The 19,808-nt window shown below is 49.7% G+C and overlaps 2 protein-coding genes across 3 annotated transcripts in view; one reads left to right on the forward strand and one right to left on the reverse strand.

The window, feature by feature from the left end:
- Positions 1-12,875, reverse strand: part of VPS53 (VPS53 subunit of GARP complex) — a 63,490-nt gene extending 50,615 nt beyond the window's left edge. For both annotated transcript variants that reach the window (XM_069874260.1, XM_069874259.1), the window contains exons 1-4: positions 12,746-12,875; positions 9,870-9,950; positions 8,752-8,801; positions 7,867-7,933 (exon numbers count right to left, since the gene is read on the reverse strand). In XM_069874260.1, coding sequence (XP_069730361.1) covers positions 7,867-7,933; positions 8,752-8,801; positions 9,870-9,950; positions 12,746-12,829 — 282 coding nt within the window. In that variant the 5' untranslated portion in view covers positions 12,830-12,875. The remainder of the gene's footprint in view (positions 1-7,866; positions 7,934-8,751; positions 8,802-9,869; positions 9,951-12,745) is intronic.
- Positions 12,876-13,043: 168 nt separating this feature from the next.
- TLCD3A (TLC domain containing 3A) lies at positions 13,044-19,799 on the forward strand. Its single transcript, XM_069874049.1, has 5 exons — positions 13,044-13,502; positions 14,799-14,882; positions 16,907-17,120; positions 17,285-17,380; positions 17,872-19,799. The coding sequence occupies exons 1-5, from the start codon at positions 13,381-13,383 to the stop codon at positions 18,139-18,141; spliced, it is 786 nt and encodes a 261-aa protein (XP_069730150.1). The 5' UTR covers positions 13,044-13,380; the 3' UTR covers positions 18,142-19,799.
- Positions 19,800-19,808: the final 9 nt, after the last annotated feature.

Below are 19,808 nucleotides of genomic sequence, written 5' to 3' on the forward strand. Positions count from 1 at the left end.
AAAAACTCCTCCTTGCAGATGCTTATTACTGCTCTTATCACTCCTATTTATCTCAGAATAGCAAAGCTGTGAGTCTACCCTTTGCATCAGTTGTGTGTACACCCAGACTGCAGTTTTTTGCACCTCCCTCTGCTCACAACACACCTCATCTCCAGTGCTGGATAACTGCACGCTGCTCCTTCACTCACCTCCAGTTCCAGCACCGAGGCACTGGTCTGTTTGACTGGGATTTGCCTAGGAAGTCTGTAAATGACTGAGAAATTCCAGTTGATTTGTCTGCTGACAAGTTTGCATACTGCAAGCAGCATATTGGTCCCATTTGCACTGTCACTTGAGTTACGTGAGGGGCAAGTTCAGCAACCACCTGAGTTGCATTAGATTTTGCAAGATGAATTCATGTTCAGATTGAGAGATTAGAGGCAAAATATAGGTCGGGGGAATGGACAACCACACCATGAATACTACAAGGGAGGATTTCCAAGTGCTGACAGGTCACCTGCTGTAAGCACAGAATCAGCACAGTTGGAATAAACATCGTCACACACTGAAAACGTGAGCCGCAAAAGAGAAAGAAAGGAAAGGAAAGGAAAATGCACCCTGGTTTCCAGCCTCGGGCTGCAGGACAGCGACAAGGTGCATCCACCACCTTTCCTTACAAAAGCACAAGGCAAGGTCAAGCTCAGTCTCGCTTCTGCCCCGAACCAGGCTTTGCAGCAGATGGCAGAAGTTATGCCTGACCTCTCCATACAGCTGCAGATGCCAGTTTTCATGGCCAGTAGCCAGGAGCATAATAAACAGCACTATTTCTTCTTGGCATGCCATTCACCTGAAACCCTTTTCAATAAACATGTTGTAGGCTAGAAAAAGCTCACTGTGTCTCTTCGATAGGAAGGACATTGTCCAACTGTCATAATTCACTAGGGAAATGACTAAATGAAACTCCCTTCTGATTTATTTTGGCAGCTTAGCTTCTGTTTATTATTCATTGGTTACAAAAGAATATTACAGGACTTTAATCACTCGACTGGAGTCTTACAGAATCTGTGGCATGACCTTTTTTTTTTAAATATATAAAATTACACAGCTTAAGACACAATATTTAACCCTCATCCATTTACCATCTTAAAATGCACTGAAATCTAACACTAGTCTGTTCATATTTCACAATAATGAGCCATTTATCAAAAAAAAAAGGAGATAAAGCTTAGCCATGCAGTAGAGAATGAATATAATTGAAAGATGGTGCCTCAAACATGAGGAATTGTGACACAAAAAAGTCCCCAAATGTTTTAGAGACTTAGGTTTAATTAGTTGCTAAGAACTTATGGTGATTTTCCTTGTCTGCTCTCAAGGCTCAGACAAAGCAGTCAATGATGTCCCAGCAGCAGAAGCATCGTCAACACCAACCACATGAGCCCAGCCTGGGCACTGCGGCCAAGGAAGCAGCGTGTGATTTGGTGTCTGGAAGTGAGTATATATTCAAATAAATCTTAAAAAAACTAAATAAAAGAGCCCACAGTAGGAGCTCTGAAAGCACTGTCTACCGTAGTTCACCATGAAACGCAACCTGCAGGCAAAGAAGCCACCTCCACCCAAACAGGCAGAGGTAAGAAGAGAGGCTGAAGCAAGAGTGCTGCTTATTAAGCATGTTTATGCCAATAGTGCAGAAAAGCACCTCCCTGCCTGCCAGGCTGGCCCTGCCTGTAACCCAGGGCTCGCAGAGCCAAGGACAGGAGAAACCATTGACTCCAGTGACACCGTTCACCAGCTGCCCCAAGGCTCAGGACACCGCTAGCCAGAGGGGCACTCGAGAGGCTGGGATGACCCCGCTCCACAGGGGAGTGCCATACTACCCGCGTCTGCCCCGTGCAGCACTCTCTTCTTCTGCTCACCATCCATCCCTTTCTTCCTCCCTAAACCAATTCTGCAAAGCGCCTCTTGATCTCTATTTAAAGGGAAAAGAAAAAGCATTTCACATACTTCCATCTATGACCTTGTCAAACCCAATAACCTGTGGGTATTTTCCTATGCCAGACACAGCCTCCTCCTTCCAGAGGCTTAAACACTGCCAGACACTGCAGCGCACACACAGGGCAGGGCAGGCAGCCCGAGCCTCCCCACAGCTGCAGAGCCAAGATGTTTATTTTCACAGGCAAGGAGAAATGACAGCAATGGTGACCAAAAAACAGGATGGCTAATTGCACTGTCTGCTGCTGTGCTGTGTTCAGGCTGGGCAGGAGGAATGTGTTTGTATTCTTTAACCACAGCAGCTGCCATCTCTTCTTGTGCTGCTGCAGTTATGAAAAAATAAAACATTTTATTGTTCTCACACAGCAAAGAAGCAGGAGCCAACCAAAGCAATCCAAGTTATCAACCAGTATCTTCAGCCATGAGAAACACACAAGGTTTTTCCCAGCCCAGAAAACATCCCTCTTCTCTTCTTGTTAACACTTAACATTGTTCAAGCACTAATTGAGCCGGACCCTAAATAAAGTTGGAGATACTAAGTGATAAAGCAAGCTTTTCTTTAAAACAGTCTTTACTCATCCAATTTCAGTAATTTATTTCACGCGTGCATGTGCACTGGGCTGGAAGGGACAGATAGAACAGAGGTAATGGAAGAAATATTTTTAAATTCAAACTATAAAGCCACAAATCCATTGGGAATCTTGGGATTCCTCTTGAATCCTTGATTCTTTCTGAAACGGATTTTGTTGAAGCTGCCTCACTGTCACTGAACCAGGCACCCGCATCCTGGCTGCAAAGATACTGTCAAGGGTTAAACCAGACTGAAAAGGCAGAGGCTACTGTATTACAAGGACAAAAGCCTGAGAGGAGAAGCAGCTTCAGCCAAACAACCAGTAAAGACATGTCAGCAACTGTCAAAAAAATTACAGCCAGCCCATACAGAAGGTTTAGCAATAAACACAACTAAAGAGTGATAAATAAAACCGTACGGAGTGTGTTAAATGCTCAGTGGAAAAATCTATGGGAACTTTTTATACTACACCCTGGGGCAGAGAGGAAATTATGCCACAACTGGACTGCAGCTCTCAGCAAGGTCAGCCCAGACTCCAGTTCAGCAGCAGCTCTGAGAAAAACTTTACAGAGGAAAAATCGGATAGCGCTGGCTCCCCAGAAAGTGCAGGCACAGCTTGAACAGCACATTGTTACAACTGAACCAGAGCAGCTCCTGCATTCCCAGCCTCTCCCAAGGCAGCCAAAATAGCCAGAGTTTGGGACTCCCAAGGAAAATTTCGTTACACCCTGCAGAAGAATGTTCCACCCACGACTGTTGTTTCCTCCCATAAAAGGCTCATTAGTGAGATAATTTCTGAAGTGCATGGTATTGTCTACAGATTTTACTGAAATATCGCACCAGGAAGGGGAAGCCAAGCAAGCCAGACTATTTTAAGGCTTTTGCATTTGGAGGAAATTCTAGGGCAAAATTTCAAAAAGGCAGATGCTTTGAACTGGGAAATGTTACGCCTTGTGGAGAAGGGAGCATTCCTGTCTTGAGAGCTGCTTAAATAATTCTTTTGGGGCCACATCTATTTAATCGACTTTATTTTTAGATTTAGAATCTGCTTTTTCAGACACCTAAATACTATTTTATACAAATGTGCATATGTGACCAGGACTACTTGAGAAACAGTTTAAAACTTTAAGACTGACTGTAACAGCTATTCCTACATCCCTTTCATACGTACAATTTACTTTGAAGACCTGCTCAATCATCTCAGCACTCAGGTGGAGCACAGAACTGTTGTCCCCATCACTACCACATTACTGGACAGATGGGACAGGAGACTCAAGCACAGGGAGTACAGTGGCTGGATCTGAAATTAGGATTTTGAACTTGCTATCTCTAAGATCTCCTTGTCCTTAAGGAGCATGGAGAGGACATTTCCATAGCTGCATACTGCATGTTCCCTACCGGATCCGACTGGGATTTCTATTGATCTAACTGGGAGAATAACACGCAGCACTATTCAGACACGTCTCCCCTGGCAGCATTCCCTCAACATCAATTATGAGCAAAATATTACCCTGGTCTCAAAAACAAGGCTGGGCTCCCCTCTCCTGGACAGCTGCGAAGGTGCAGCTTGCAACAAGGCTGAGGGAAGCACAGCTCCTCTGTGTGGGAGGGAAAGCTGCTTTGCTGGGCTCAGCTTGCAAATGACCCCTTCCTCAAAGAGAAAGCAAGCTGTTAAAGACTAAATACCCTCGGTTTGTCTTCTAGGAACCCACCTGGTATCATTGGTCTCCAAACATACTGCTAAAAAGAAGAGATTAGCTGATGGTGGGTCCCAGGTGATTTGGGCAGCACCAGAACCAACAGCCTACAAAAGATTCCCAGCCCCTTGTTGAATGGTTAGGGCTGAGGGGAGATGGAAAAGCCAATGATGAGCTTCCTGAATCAGCTTCTCCACAAACAGCACAGGATGCACCCTCACCTCCATGAGCAGCAGGGACAGCAACTGCTCATGCATGCAGCACTGCCGAGGCAGGCAGGACACAGCTAACACACACAGCTGAGAGCAGGAAAACCCCTCCTGCCTTGCTTTGACTCAAACAAGAACTTTTTTCCACCTACCACTGCATATGAGGTTTATGTTTCCTTTGGAAGGAAGTCAGAGATTGAAAGGATGTTGATGAAAACTATTATTTATTCTCCAGAAAAGAAGGGTTCCTCTAGCTCCAATACCACGCAGCCAGGCAACTGTGGCAAATGCTGACTACAGCTTGCATCGTGAGGTGTTAGGAGAGGATGTAACCAAAGAAAAGAAGCTTTTGCAAAACACTTCCCAGGTCCAGTCTTGCAGTAAGTACACAGGACACTGAGATCCCACTGAAATTCAAGTAGCTACAACATCAGAGGTCAGAGGCATTTTTATTTACAGCATGCAGTTTCAAGGACATGGTAGAATGCATCGTTCATCTTAGGTCACGGGGTGTTAGGGGATGGAAATATGTCAAAAGACAGGAATGGCTTTTTCCAAAGCTCGTCTGCTGCAAGTACTGCAGACCACAGGCTATAGACACCCCATATGGTAAGAAACGTTACAAATGGAAAAAGGTATATGCAGATTAAACTTTTCCCTGTGGCTGGTTTTAAGCTTTGTTTCAAACCTATTGCAAAAGCTGCCTGCCAACTGTTTCTTTATTAATCAAGAGCAGTTTGCAGTTGTGGTCAAAATAATAAAATGCAATAACGATCTTCATCCTGGGCCTCCTAAGGGAGGGGCTCAGAGGATGACAGTGCCTATCACTGTGTAGGCTTTGATCAAATTTTGCAGGGAAATATCGGTCTTGAGGAAACAAATTTCCTACAAATTTAATAAGAATAGAAGATCAGTAGAAAAAGAACCTAATTATATTGTGGAACCAAACTACTAACTACTACCAGAAAAAGTAAATAAGGGAAAAAGCCCCTTTTCAGCAGCACTGACTCCCTCCCAAGCAGAGCACTGACTGTCTCAAAGGCACCTTGCTTTCAGTTGTTTCAAACCAGTTTCTTACTATACACTGGAAAATTAAACCCTTTCTCTCTGAGTGGGAGAAGCCAAGCCTTTTGCTCTGTAAAAATGTAACAGTTCCAAGTCCTTGATTCCACTGAGAATAAGCAGGTGAAACAAAGGCACTCTTCAGCAGAGAAACAGGCAGATGAAGCTGAAAAGCAAAGTTTATGCCCCCACAACCAGCTATCAACAGGGTGGTCACGTGAAAAATGTTGCCTCATTCCCCTAGCTAGCACATAGAACAGACTGCTTGGAGAAAGGAGTGCAGGGGGTGACAGAACCAGCAAATATTTCTCCTTCCTCCATCTGGTTCTGGAGAGACAAATATAAGATTTCATCCCAAACTGAAATGTAATTCAAGCATTCCCCAGTGCTGTAAGGTGACCTCCTCTGCTGCGGGTCCCTCTGACCAGCTAACATCCAAGGCCTGAGCTGGCTGACGCTCTTTTACTGCTTTAAACATCAAGAGTCAGATGAATCCTGCCACTCTAACAATCTGGTTCCAGTGATTCACACATAAAATGCACATACAAGTGTGGAACCATGGACTTGGACTGGAAACAGAAAGAAAAACCCACAGCATTTCAGATTCAAACAAATTTTCTTACCAGAGAACTAACACTTTGAATAATCAAATGGTTTCAATTAGGATCTCAAAGTAAGGAACGACTGTAAGGCTTCTGGGAGACTGTCTGACCCTGGCCCACGCTGTCAGTGCAACTGCAGGGCCCTGGCATCTGTCTCAAAGTCTGCTTCTACCTTGCCAAGGAGCAAAGTAAGGGAAAATGAGAAAATTCACAGCTAAATACAGGAGTATTCGAGATTAACTGTAGTTCCAGGCCACTCGAAAGATGCCCTGCGTAGATGCACCACATACACGAGCACATCTGAAGATTTTTAGCTGGACAGGAGTTTAACTGGTTCCTTAACAATCAAACTAAATGACGGGCTGCATAGACAAATCTGCCTCCCCAGCACTTCAGAGCAGGATACTGTCCAAGTCTATTCCTAAAAGCTTTGGAGAACTTCAAAGAGATTAAAGAGTGAGAAGGCACCAACATAAAGCAAAGCTCTAATAAAAGCTTCTGAATCTAACAGAATCACAGACACTTCTCTTATCGTGCAAGCACAGCTGACTGTGGCACTGCTTTTGTTCACCTCTCACCACGTTCATCCTTCGGATCTGCAAGTCCTGAGGCACTTGGGGCAATTCTCACTCTCAGCTCTTCTTGATCCCACTTCTTTTTGTGATCTTCTCTGAATCTATCACTTCAAACCGGCCCAAAAGGCTACAACAGCACCAGCTTTCCAACCATGACCAAACTTTAAGTGCTGTACTCATTTCCACTTCCTCAATTTCTGTAATTATCTCCACACTCGATTTCTTGTCTCACCCCTGCACAGCGATTAGAGGCAGCGCCAACTCCTCGGTATTCCACATCCCAAGTACATCCCCAGTTTAATAGCAGTTCTCAGGCAACCATGCAAACCTTAAACAAGTTCTCCTAGGAGAGGTAAGCGTCTTGCATTTTTTGAAAGCAATACAAATTAGAGTAATTCACTCAAGCCCACAGACTCTGTGGCAGATCTAGGATTAGAAACACAGGCCAAGAAGTGGAAAACACAGTCAGCTGTGCTGGTAAGGGAACGACCACCACATCCCAGCAAACCAGTCTTAAATCTGGTATTGAAAAGATGAGTCAGTGTTGACAGTGGGGAAAGCAGCACGACTGACGATTTGAGGCATTAATGTTCAGACACAGGAAATGGAGCAGGACTGGGCAATACCTCAAAATCAGATAATACATGGACCAAGCTCAGCGTTTACAAACACTGCAGCAGTGGCCATGCTGTTCGATACTGTACTCCCAGCTAACACATCTGTCAAGCAAGAGACAAGTGAAAATCTGATCACTGAATAAGACATGCAAGACAAATTGACAGTCCATCATGAGGCTCAGTCGCTGGCAACTCGGGATAGTTTAAGCAAACAACCTAGTTAAGATGCTAAATAGCCTTTTATTGATCTTTACTCAGCAGTTAATGTGCTTGCACCTATTTAATCCTGTTCATTTTATCATTACCTTCAGAGTGGCACAACTGAAAGCTTCCTGGTTTGGCTTTTGACTTTTTTAATCAACTCCTCATTCACTTCCCTTTGGAGAGTAACCAGAACACAGGCCCGAACAGTTGTTCAGTAAGAAGCTTGCAAAGACTTTAGTGTAAGAGACAGCACAAACACCTCCCTGACAGCGAGAGCGGGTTTCTGCCTGCCAGAGCCATTTCCCTGCTGAGCATCGCAGGATGAGAACCCTTGGCATGACTGGAGATGAGGCGCACGTACCTGCCTGCCATCCTGTCCCACGTTGGTCTGTCCTCTCACTACCGTTCGAATATTGTCATCCAATCTCCTGGAGAAAAGAATCTATAATGTCAAACTCATCCTATATGTGCCTGACCCAAGCAGTTGTGAGAACATTGAAAGCTACAGAACACATTTAAAATAAAAAAGCTGGTGCTACCAAGGCTAAACTCATGCTTATTTCTCCTCTTTCTCTCCATAGGACACCACTGTCTTACATAACTTAACATTCCCATTGCAAAAACAAAAATCCATTTCTTAATTTAATCAAGGCTTCTCGCATTTCTCTTCCCTCAAGCAACATTATCAGTTTTCCCTTGCCCGTTTTCATTTCCACTTTCTACATACTGAGGCGTTGCCTCAATAATTCCAGGTTGGTAATGCCAGGTTGGTAATGCCAGGCTGCACAGAAAATTTAAGTATTTCCTGCACACCAATATTTTTTTTTTTCATTTAGTACCAATAACGACAATAAAAAGTACAAAATAAGATGTCTTACAATTGTTATTTTGACCTCACAAACAGAATAAATTTTCAGCAACCAAATCTTCTGAGCAGTTTGCTCTCCCAGCCTTCAGACTGTACCAAAATTTGGTACTTGTTGATTCTTTGTTCACTGTTTTTTCACAGCTCTACTTTGTAACCCATCAGCTAAAATAATGAGAAAGACTCATATTATACAACATGGGCAAAGTATAATAAAGAATTATAATTATAGGGAGTCATTTATGTCTCTGTCCCACTATGGGAGTTCAGACTGATCAAATTAATTCCTATCAATTCTAGTACAAAGGCCATATTCATGAAGTCTCAGTGACAACCACGCTCCCCACCACCTGAGCAGCAATGAAATGGTGAAACATTTACCTTATTTTCAGTCGGATTTTATTCACAACTTCATCGATGTTTGCCAAAGACTACAACGTGAAAAAAAACAGAGCAAAGTGAAACAAGGAACCTTTAACCATGATACACATTGGCTGTAATAACTTTCTTACGTGTGGCACTTCATAAAGCGAGCAATGACTTTAGTTTACAGATGGAGGAACTGAGACATACAGCACCTCAGCTGCTCCTCAGGTCACAAAAGACAGGGCAGGGACAGTGCAAGTGCCAGAGGCTCCCAGCTTCGCAGCCAGCCCCGACCCAGCAGGGCGCCCCGATTCCTGACACAGCTCCCAGAATGCTGTGGTGACACTGACCTCCAGCGGGCAGTGGGGACCAAGCCTTCGACTTTCCCAGGCAGAGAGCCTCCCACAGAGCTCAGACTCCCAGCACAGGGGGTAGATGAGGCCTGGCTGCTGCTGGAGCTGCAGTGGGGCACTGCAGGGGAAATCGCCCTCTTGTACTGGCAAAGGGAAAAAAGCCAAGCCAGGGCCACCAGCAAACTGACTAAAAACAGCTGAAAGCCAAAAAAACCAGTGCTGCAGAGGATCTTAAACACAGTAAATGATGGAGCTACCTCACAACCCAATCTTCGGCTGCAGAAGCACCTCCTTTTTTTAACTATCCTAGTCCGAAACTGTCTCCGGGGCTGATTTGGGGAAGACAAAGTACGGATATGAGCCCACAGCAATCTCTTTCTTTACATCTCAAAAGAAACAATAGATTCCAAACATGGATGACTCTCTAGTGACATTTCACAGGCAACACCTGCTTCATCTGGTTAAAACCCCTGAGGATTCACAAGTTATTAATACATGGCAAGTTATGCAATTTACTGCAAGGGAAACCTGTATGTAGAAAACAAATGTATTTCTACAGATCAAAGCACGTTTTTTACTGCAGCAAGCACCTTGGGTGGAAAGGAACTACATAATGACAGTGAACCTTGTGAGATGCGAATTTAAGATGTGATTACGGTTACAGCCTTACTACCTGTGTTACTGTGTAAAAGAAAAAGCTTGGGTACAGGTTTAAACGGACCTCATTTACTACCAGGTTACTTCTCACACTGAGAGGGCCACACTGTGAGTGTTACTTACTTGCTCAGTAGGAAAGAGAGTGTTGATATACTCCACAGCGTTGAAATCTGCTCTGTCCAGGGGATCTTGGCTGGGAAATACCTGCAGAGAGGGAGGAAAACAAATAAAATCAACAACACATCACCATTAACTGCTGTAACTTTACACAGTATCTACTGCTTTTCATTACCTCTGCACTCATTTCCGACTGTGTTTCACAGCGCTGTTCTAACAAGCACACACAGAGAGCAGTCAGGCCTCTGCCCAGGAGTAAAGCACCTACATGCTCTGGGGGTCTCCAACTGATTAAAATCCCTGTGTATATCAGCCTGGGTTATCACAGATAATAAAACATGATGCTTCCACACACAGCCCCAGTACAATCGATTATGTAAAGAATTCCAAGGGACGTAATCCATTAATTATGCATCCCAAACCACGCTGATGCTTTTGTGCTGTCTGGAAGTGAAAGCCCCTGCTGAGGCACTGCTCGGATCCTTGCCTGGGCTTTGCAAGGCTCCGCAGTGAGAGGTAGAGGATTTGCTTTTCAAAGCCACGTAATAGAAAACACGATGTATTAAGAAATGGTTGTACAAGTTCTCTGGAGAGTTGGATTTGCTGCTTTCACATGAATAAAGAAGCAGCGAAACAGAATCTGCTGAATAGTTCTTCCTACCCACGGGAAAGGGGAAAGAGCAGCTGTGGTGCAAACAGATCTCAGAAGTAGCTCAAACAATGCAAACACAGCTGCCAGGCTTTGCTTTTTGTCCCCACAGACTGAAAAACACTGTGTTCCCTTCTCTGCTACCATATTAATTCTCTATTTATACAGCTACCAGCTCTGCACTCCACAGCCAAAACCCTGCGCAGCTCAGACCGCAGCATCACCTCTGCACACTGCCCTGGCCACGTGCAGCATTTACATTGCTTTACATATTTACGCACACGCTGCATAAAAGCAGCAGTTTTGTGAGATCGTTCAAATGGAAGCAACTTCTCCCTGAAACGGGGCTCGTCAGCAGCATTCCCAAAGCTACTCCTGTGGCCAAGAAGCAGGCAGCAGCTAAATGTGCATGAGGTCAGAGGGAGTGAGGAAGGGGCTCTGCCATTAGGCCATGTGAGAGGAGGGTCGCAGCATCACAACCAGCCTGTCCTGCTCTGGGCCCACAGCTCCTGGAGGTTCAATTAATCCCTAATTCCACAAGCACTGAGAGCAGCTGAAGCAAGAAGCACGATGTGAGATAAAAACTAGTCTGGAACTCCCCTCTCAAACCGCAGATAGAGATCAAGGCTGCAGGCTGAGGTAGCTGCTCCCAGGTCGTCACAGCCCATTAACCAGAAGTGACGTTTGGTGGAGCACCAGCCTGCGTGCACTCCCTACCCTGCTTCAGGCAGGAGTCAGCTGAGCCAGTTCTGCTCATTTAATCAGAACCTGTCAGGTTTTGGCCAAAGCTGATTAAGGAACACTCACAAGAACAAGATTATGGGGTTGGGAAGTGCCAGTGAGGAAAGACAGAAGGCAGGAGGCAATGTTATCACAAATATCTCCCCTTGCTCAGGATGCAAATATCTGCCTACAGCTTTGTTACCCACAAAAATAACTCAGCCAGAGATACGGTGGAGTCTGAATTGCTCGTGGAGTCTGAATTGCTCAAAACCTGAAGTCAAGACTGTCTCTAAAAGATGTATTTTACATAGGAGAGACATTTTGTGCTTGATGAAAATGCCATTGGGTAACTTTCTTTGCTTATATGATGTTAGAAATTGAACCAGGCTTCTGCTTTCAAACATACAGGATCTACAAAGTGGACAAGATCAGGTTTCCTTTAGAAGCTGCTACTTAATTTAGCAACTCTCAAGGTTTCAGCAAAAATCACACAATGTTTTACTGCCAGGTGTGCTAATCTCATACAAAGACTGAGGGTGAGGGATGTCTTTTTAAAGCAATAATAACCCAAAGCTGGCACAGCACCTGCAGAGAAACTGTGTCATGTTCCCCACCTTCAGGGGCTGGGCTCACATGAGGTGCTGTGCCAACCACCACACGCATGCTCTCTTTCTTTAAGAGGAGTTGTTAAAAGTGATCCGCAAGCCCTCAGTGCTCAAGAAAGGGAGAAAATGTTCTTCTGAGAGTTGGCTCCTATGTCTGTCCACTGACTTCCACTATGAGAGAGAGCTCATTGGACAGAAGGGCTGGCTGAAGCCAGGGCAAAAGCTCAGTCACAGACTCCAAGACACAAGAGATTTCATCTCGTGTTTTACTGGGCTCCAAGCAGCACAGACGATTTCCAGGAGCACTGAAGGACTTCAGCTGGAACATATTATAGAATCACTAGATTGGAAAAGACCTCTGAGATCATCAAGCCCAACTGTCCCTGTCCACCACTAAACCATATCCCTGAGCACCTCATACCCTCATCTTTTAAACACCTCCTGGGGTGGGGACTCAACCACCAGCCTGGGCAGCCTCCGTCAGAGCCTGAGAACCCTTTCAGTGAAGATTTTTTTCATGATACCCAAGGTTCTAACGCCCTAAAGTTCCTATTGATCACAAAAGCCGAGCCAAGACATTTAAACCGTCCTGACATCGAGCGAGCCGCAGGGCACTGGACTCCATTAGGACACTTATATATAAGTAACAGGGATTTGGTGAGGAACAGAGCCTGTGCCCTGCATCCTAAGCAAGCAGATGGGGCCTGCTCAGCCCCGCCAGGGCGGGGGGAGACCCCGCAGCACCAGGCTGGCCCGGGGACACCGGCAAAGCCCGCGCCACACCCGGGCCGCAGCAGGCCTAGGGGGCTCCAGGGGGACCCGGAGCTCTCCCGGAGCGGGGCCGGGCCGGGCCGTACCCAGAGCCGGCCCCTCTCACCAGGCAGGCCCTGCCCGTCCCCGCGCACCTGCTCGATCGCGGCCTGCACGGCGGGTGCGAGCTCCAGAGCCGCCTCCAGCCCGGCCTCCAGCTCCGGCTCGTCCTCCTCCATGGCGACCGCCACTTCCGGGCCGCGCGGCACGACGGGATGCGGGAGGACCCAGCCCCACCCGCGCGGTGGGCGGGAAAGATACACTAAATGGGCGTGGTTTACCGGGTAGGGGGCGTGGCTTAGGTGCTCCGATGGGGGCGGGGCCTCCCGAGGGGGCGGGGCCTGGGGCGGCGGTGCGGGGCGCGTCCCGGTGGGGCCGGAGCCAGCCGAACCGAACGGAGCCGAGCCGGGTTGAATGGCGCTGAACCGAGCCGAGCGGAGCCGAACGGAGCCGGACGGAACCGAATCGAGCCGAGTTAAACGGAGCTGAACCGAGCCGAACGGGGCCGAACTGAGCCGAACGGGGCCGGACCGAGTCGAACTGAGCCGAACGGGGCCGAACCGAGCCGAACGGGGCCGAACCGCGCCGAACGGAACCGAACTGAGCCGAACGGAACCGAACTGAGCCGAACGGAGCCCAACGGAGCTGAACCGAGTAGATCGGAGGCGAACGGAGCCAGGCCGAGCCGAACGGAGCCGAACGGGGCCGCGGGGAGGCGGCGATCGTCCCGATGTGGCGGACGCTGTTCCTCGCCTCCGTCTTCTTCCCGGGGCTCTTCGTCCTCTGTATCCGGTTGCTGCGCCGCGCGGCCCCGGGATGGAGCCTCAAGGAGCGCATCCTCCTCAGCGGCAGGTACCGCACCGGGACCGGGACCCGCCGGGAGAACGGGGAACGGGAACGATGAGGGGAACCGGGCGGGATAATGAGGGGAACCGGGCGGGATGATGAGGGGAACCGTGAAGGGATGATGAGGGGAACCGGGAAGGATAATGAGGGGAACCGGGAGGGATGATGAGGGGAACCGTGAAGGGATGATGAGGGGAACCGGGAAGGGATGATGAGGGGAACCGGGAGGGATAGTGAGGGGAACCGGGAAGGGATGATGAGGGGAACCGGGAAGGGATGATGAGGGGAACCGGGAAGGGATAATGAGGGGAACCGGGAGGGATAATGAGGGGAACCGGGAGGGATGATTAGGGGAACCGGGAGGGATGATGAGGGGAACCGGGAGGGATAGTGAGGGGAACCGTGAAGGGATGATGAGGGGAACCGGGAGGGATGATGAGGGGAACCGGGAGGGATGATGAGGGGAACCAGGAAGGGATAGTGAGGGGAACCGTGAAGGGATGATGAGGGGAACCGGGAGGGATGATGAGGGGAACCGGGAAGGGATGATGAGGGGAACCGGGAGGGATAGTGAGGGGAACCGGGAAGGGATAATGAGGGGAACCGGGAAGGGATAATGAGGGGAACCGGACGGGATAATGAGGGGAACCAGGCAGGATAACGGGAGGAACTAGGCGGGATAATGGGGAACCAGGCAGGATAACGGGGCTACCGGGCAGGATAACGGAGAACCAGGCAGGATAACGGGGGTACCGGGCAGGATAACAGAGAACCAGGCAGGATAATGGGGGTACCGGGTTGGGTAACAGGGGACCGGGCAGAATAATGGAGGACCAGGGGGATAAAGGGGGAATTGGGCAGGATACAGGGGGTATTGGGTGGGATAACAGGGAACCAGTCAGGATACAGGGGGTACTGGACAGGATAATGGGGGAAACCAGGTGGGATAATGGGGGGAACCAGATGGCATAACGGGGAGAACTGGGTAGGATAATGGGGGAATCAGGCAGGATAATGGGGAGCCAGGTGGGATAACAGGGGGAATCAGGCAGGGTAACAGGGGGTAGTGGTCGGGATAACGGGGGGAACCGGGCAGGATAATGGGGGAACCAGGCACGGAAAGGACCAGCGAACAACCACCACAGCCACATCCCACGCTGCCTGGGTGCGGGGAGTGATGCTTCTCGCTGTGTGAAGGCTTTGGGATGTGCACGGAGTAGGTGTTTGAGCGCTGACAGCTCTGAGTGCAACCACGGCTGGGGTGACGTTTGGGGTGACCCGCTTCCTCTCGCTCGCTTTCAGGTTGGTGTCAACCGTCCAAGCTACGATGGCAACAGCGTCCGGGATTGTGGTTGTTCTTAGCTGCAAGGACGTGGTGTACGACAGGTAATTGTCTGACAGCCTCGCTATCCTGCAGGGATCGCGCGGAGGCTGTGCCTGGCCAGCTCGCAGCTGGAATATTTGATGCCAAAGGCTTGCATGTACAAAGGGGAGAGGAAAACCACGTTCTCTTTCCTCTTTCCTCCACTTTGGGAGAAGGCTTGGGCCACGTACACCCCCCTGAAAGGCACTGCCTAGCTCGATGCATTCAGACCTGGGCATCTCTGCCAGTTTGGCGGGTCTCCCTTTGAGGATGGGCTGGATCATGGGCTTGTAGGCGAGCAAAAAATAAAGATTTCATCACTTTGAAAGGGGCAGGGATTCTTCTTGCTGGAATCTGAAATTGCTAATGAGTCAACCAGACCTAGCGAGAACTGAGTTTTAAAGGTACATCACTTTTCCATGCCAAACGGAAACGAGAAGGCGAGTATGGGGTTTATTCAGAAGGAGAATCACAGCGCCTTGTCCTCCATGCTCTGAGATAAACTGCTCCAGATGTGGCTGTCAGCAGGAGCGATAGCACAATCTGGGTCAGAAGGCTTAAACCCAGAGCTATTATCCAGAACAGCAGAGAAAATTGTAGGAGGGAAGAAGATAATTACGCTGAGCTGGAATTTGACCATCACACTGGGTTTTAGGGAGGGCTGCCCTCTCAGTTTCTGCAGACTTGCCTTTAATACACAGATGTGCAACGTCTTACCTCGCCCTAGATAGTGAGATCTACCCAAATTGCTCAGTCCCTCTTAACGCAGGCAGTCTGATGAGTTACCCCTCTGCTCTAAAATATCTGCTGTACAGATAAATCCCAGACCTGAAAGGATGGAAGGTGCTGTTGGCAGCCCTCAATGATCTGATGGGGCTTTTCCAACCTGGTGATTCTATGATTCTCCCCAGAGCACTGTGTTTGCCCGGCTGTTCTCAAGGCCAGCAGCTCCATGCAAACACTTTGTGGCCAAAGACCTCGATTTTCTTTGAATCTGGAGGAAACGTAGCCCAGCGCTCAGTGGGGAACCTCTTTGAGAATGACAGCAAGACAGAGAGCCAGGAAGCATCACAAAGGTTGCACTAAAATTCCCCAATTTAATCACATAGGCAGCTGATCGTTATATATCCGGCACTGTAAGTGCCCTCCAAAGCCCTGGGCAAGTTTTGCAAAGACAATAGCTGGTCACTTCCCCTCCCTGCTTTACATCACTCACATTTTTCTGTCCAGAACAGGAATGCAGGCAATGACATTTTTCTTGGGACAGCAAGAGAGCAATAGCAGATTTATTTGAGCCCCAAGCTACATACTCTTTTTTTATTTATATTTTTATCAGTGTGATTTCACTCGGGACGTTTTAAGGAGCCCAATCTCCCTGCAGAGCAGGGTTTGCTGCTGCCCCGATTGTGCAAGCAAGATTCCGATGTGCGTTGGGAACAGGCAGCTGCCTGCAATTATTTCCCAACAGTCAAACGTCTCGTGGGGGTTTATTGCCTATATTAGATATTTTGCACTTCACTCTAAATTCCAGGCCAGACATCTCTAACTCCGAGGTCTCTGGGTGCTTTCCAAGCACTCCCCGGGTTAGGCAGCCAGCTGAAGCGATGGGACAGGCAGAAAGGAAAGAGTCTTGGAGTTTTTCTCCTACCAAGCATCCGCTCTGGGTGTTCCAGGGCTTAGGGGAGATTACCTGCTGCAAAGGTGTCGGATTAGTGCTGGATCCCGAGCAGTGCTGTGCCCGTGGCCCACACAGCAAACACCCGTCTGCAGAGCTAATCAAGATCCTCCCGTTAGCGCCGTGTTTGTGCTTGGCTGGGCCGAGCTCGGTGCCTGGCACAGCCGAGCGTGCAGCCGGGGCAGCCCTCCATGCGTACCAGGTACTTTTTTTTTTTTCTCCCGTGAGCCAAATCAAGTTAAGCCTCAACACCTCTTAGCCTCAAAATCCACTGCTTCCATTTCAAAACTAAAGATTCTCTTCCAGCTTCGAGAGCATCGTGAGGTGCTCAGCGCCGTCGCGATGCCCGCGTGTGCTCTGCTCCTCCCCTAGGCACTGGCTGGCTGTGGAGTACATCTGGGTCCTCGTTCCCTACATGACCTACGACATTTACGTCATGTACCTCTGCCACTGGCACAAGAGCCAGGAGAGAGGAGTTGCCGAGAAGAAGCACTCGCTGGCCAGCGTGCGGAGCTTCCTTCTGCAGGAACGGCTGATGGTGACCCACCACCTCTTCATCCTCATCGTGCTCACCCCCATCACCCAGGTAAGGGCTGGGCACGGCCCCTGTGGAAAATGCAGGGCACGAGGAGCCCCGCGTGGCTGCAATCTCTGATGGGCAGGAGCCCGTGACCCCCTGGAGATGCTTGTTGTTGGCTCCTGGCCACCTCTCCAGGAGGGCTCCCTCTTCACCGCTGTCTTTATTTGCAGCACTTCAGGGGAGAGCTGGGGGACTTCTTCGTGGGTTGCATCTTGATAGCGGAGTTGAGCACGCCCTTTGTATCGCTGGGCAAAATCCTCATGCAGGTAGGTGAGGAGGGACGGGGCTTGGGTTTGGGAACCCCACAGTAATTTGTACCCTTTCCCTGCCCTTCTCCATCAGCCCCTGTTCACTCAGCAGCAGAGCTGGGGATCTCAGAGCTGTAAACCCAAGCTTCCCCCTAGTGCTGCTTTCCTCCCACCCTCCTGTTAGGCTCCCATCCCTTTCCCCCAGTAAGCAGCATGCCTAGCAGCATCCCCAAACTGGGGGCTGCCCTCCCCCTGCACCACACTCCCTCCCTCTCCTAGCCCTCTGCCCCAAACACCTCCCTTCCCATCCCACTTTCCTGCTCCCTCCAAACGCTCTGATAGGAATGGTTGGACTTGATGATCCAGCGGGTCCTTTCCAACCTAGTGATTCTATGATTCCACACCTCCTGTGTGCTCACCTCCATGCTCCCAGCACCACCAGCACCCAGGGAGCAATGAGGCGCTGCTCACCCTGTGCTCACCACACGTTTGTCTCCTTCCTTCACCAGCTCAAAATGCACGACACGATGCTGCACAAGGTGAATGGGATCCTCATCCTGGTGACCTTCTTTCTCTGCCGTATTCTCCTCTTCCCCTTCATGTACGCGGCCTACGGCAGGCAGGTGGGAATCCCTGTTTACATGGTGCCTTTCCGCATCCCCCTGCACTGCAACATTGCCAACGCCTCCCTCATCGCCCCCCAGCTCTACTGGTTCAGGCTCATCTGCCGCAAAGCCGCTCGGCTCTACGGCCACTCACCCGCCGACAAAAGCAGATAACGGCTTGCAGGGCAGCCCAGCCGGGGCTGGAAAAGCAGCCCCCTCCCTGGCTCTTCCACCTCCAATGCCAGCACTGCAGGGACCATCACGGAATTAGCGCTGTTTTAGCTGGAAGCAGCCTTGCCGTCTCCACTGCTGTGCCAGGCAGCACCAGCCTGGGCTAGGAAGGCTTTCCTCCCACACCACTCCAGCATCTGATGGCCTCCCAGCTGTGGGAGCTGGTGCAGGAGCCAGCGAGGAGGAGGTTTGTCCATCGGCACGACATTCTTTCTGGGATTCAACACTGAACTAACGGTTCCAGGAGAGGGGTTTGTTACAACCCTCTGGTGACCAGACACTAGCCCCGAGCACAGTGTGAAGGAGCCTGCAGCGCGGAGGTGATGCTGGAGTGCACCCAGCCCTCCACAGCAGCTTTGGGGACTTGGGAAGCCGTGTACTAGACCTGCCACATCCTTGACTCGCTCCTCCAGCTCTGGTTTACAGCCTCCAGCTGAGAGCAAAGCCAGGCCTGCGGCACGGTTCTGCACAGCCCATTCCTAACCTTTACCGATTTCGCCTCTCACCTCCCACTGCTGCCAGGCTCACACTCGTGACTCCACTTAACCCAAAGGTGCTTTTCACTCCAACTGTCTGATATCTGCGGCTGACAGTCCTGGGACAGCTGGGCTCCGGTGTCCTCGGGAGGCTGGAGGGAGAGAAGCTCACACCAGGATCAAGGAATGGTTATGCTGAAGGGCAGGAGGGGGCCAGGAAACTCCCAAGTCCTCACCTCGCCACCACACTGAGCCCTTCATCAGCAGGGGATGCAACTTTCAACCCCCTTCCCTAATGGCAGTTACTTCTATCTGCCCTGTGTCCCTCCCAATGGGTATTTAAAATCATCTGGCACGCTCTGCCTCCAGCCAACACCAGCAGCCCTGGTGGCACCCAGTGGGTACCAGTACAGCCCGAGCTCTGGTCCTGTGCTCCATCCCTCCTGCCCTGCGAGGCTGGCAGGGAAGGAAGGGGAGGAACCAGCGCAGGAGGAACCAGCAACCCCCAAGACGGGTGCTGAGCTGTGTCCTTCACCAGTTCGGCCCATTTCCACCTTCAGTCATGGGGAAATGGGGTCAGGCTTCCCATCTCGCCCTGCACCGTGGGCTTCACGAGCCTTGCAGGTGCGTGTAGGTCAGACAGCACCAGTTGGGTTCCTTACCTGTAGCCTCCTGTGCTCACCTGGGCGCCCCCTCTGCTCCAGGGCAGGTTCCGCACCAGCGAGACCCCGTACCCCCTGCAGCCACCCATGCTGGAGACCCGTGGCTGCTCTGTGCCTTCCATCCTGTCCAAAACCAACAGCTGGAAGGGCTGAGGACACGGTTCTTTTGGGTGTCGGGTCTTGTCCAGCCACGGCTGTATTCCAGGAAGAAAATCAAAGGGTTTCTTCCAAGGGCTAATGCAGAAACACTACTGTTACATTCATGGTTGAGACCAGCTGATGTTATAATACGCTTGCTACCTGTTACAGATGTTTGTATCTCACTGTTTTCACGGCAAATATTGTGCCTTACGTAAGGACCAAAAAAACCAAAGCCAGCGAGGCACCTCGGTTTGCACTAACACTGCCCTGTTTACTACTACACCTATCGGGAGACCAATAAAGCTTTCCTTTCCGAGTCCCAGCGCTGGAC

This window comes from Phaenicophaeus curvirostris, chromosome 21, assembly GCF_032191515.1.
Source record: "Phaenicophaeus curvirostris isolate KB17595 chromosome 21, BPBGC_Pcur_1.0, whole genome shotgun sequence".
Lineage (NCBI taxonomy): Eukaryota > Metazoa > Chordata > Aves > Cuculiformes > Cuculidae > Phaenicophaeus > Phaenicophaeus curvirostris.

Coding starts and splice junctions, on each gene's coding strand:
- TLCD3A (XM_069874049.1), top strand. CDS start 13,381: ATGTGGCGGACGCTGTTCCTCGCCTCCGTCTTCTTCCCGGGGCTCTTC. Junction 13,503..14,798: donor CGCATCCTCCTCAGCGGCAG/GTACCGCACCGG, acceptor GCTCGCTTTCAG/GTTGGTGTCAACCGTCCAAG. Junction 14,883..16,906: donor AAGGACGTGGTGTACGACAG/GTAATTGTCTGA, acceptor CTCCTCCCCTAG/GCACTGGCTGGCTGTGGAGT.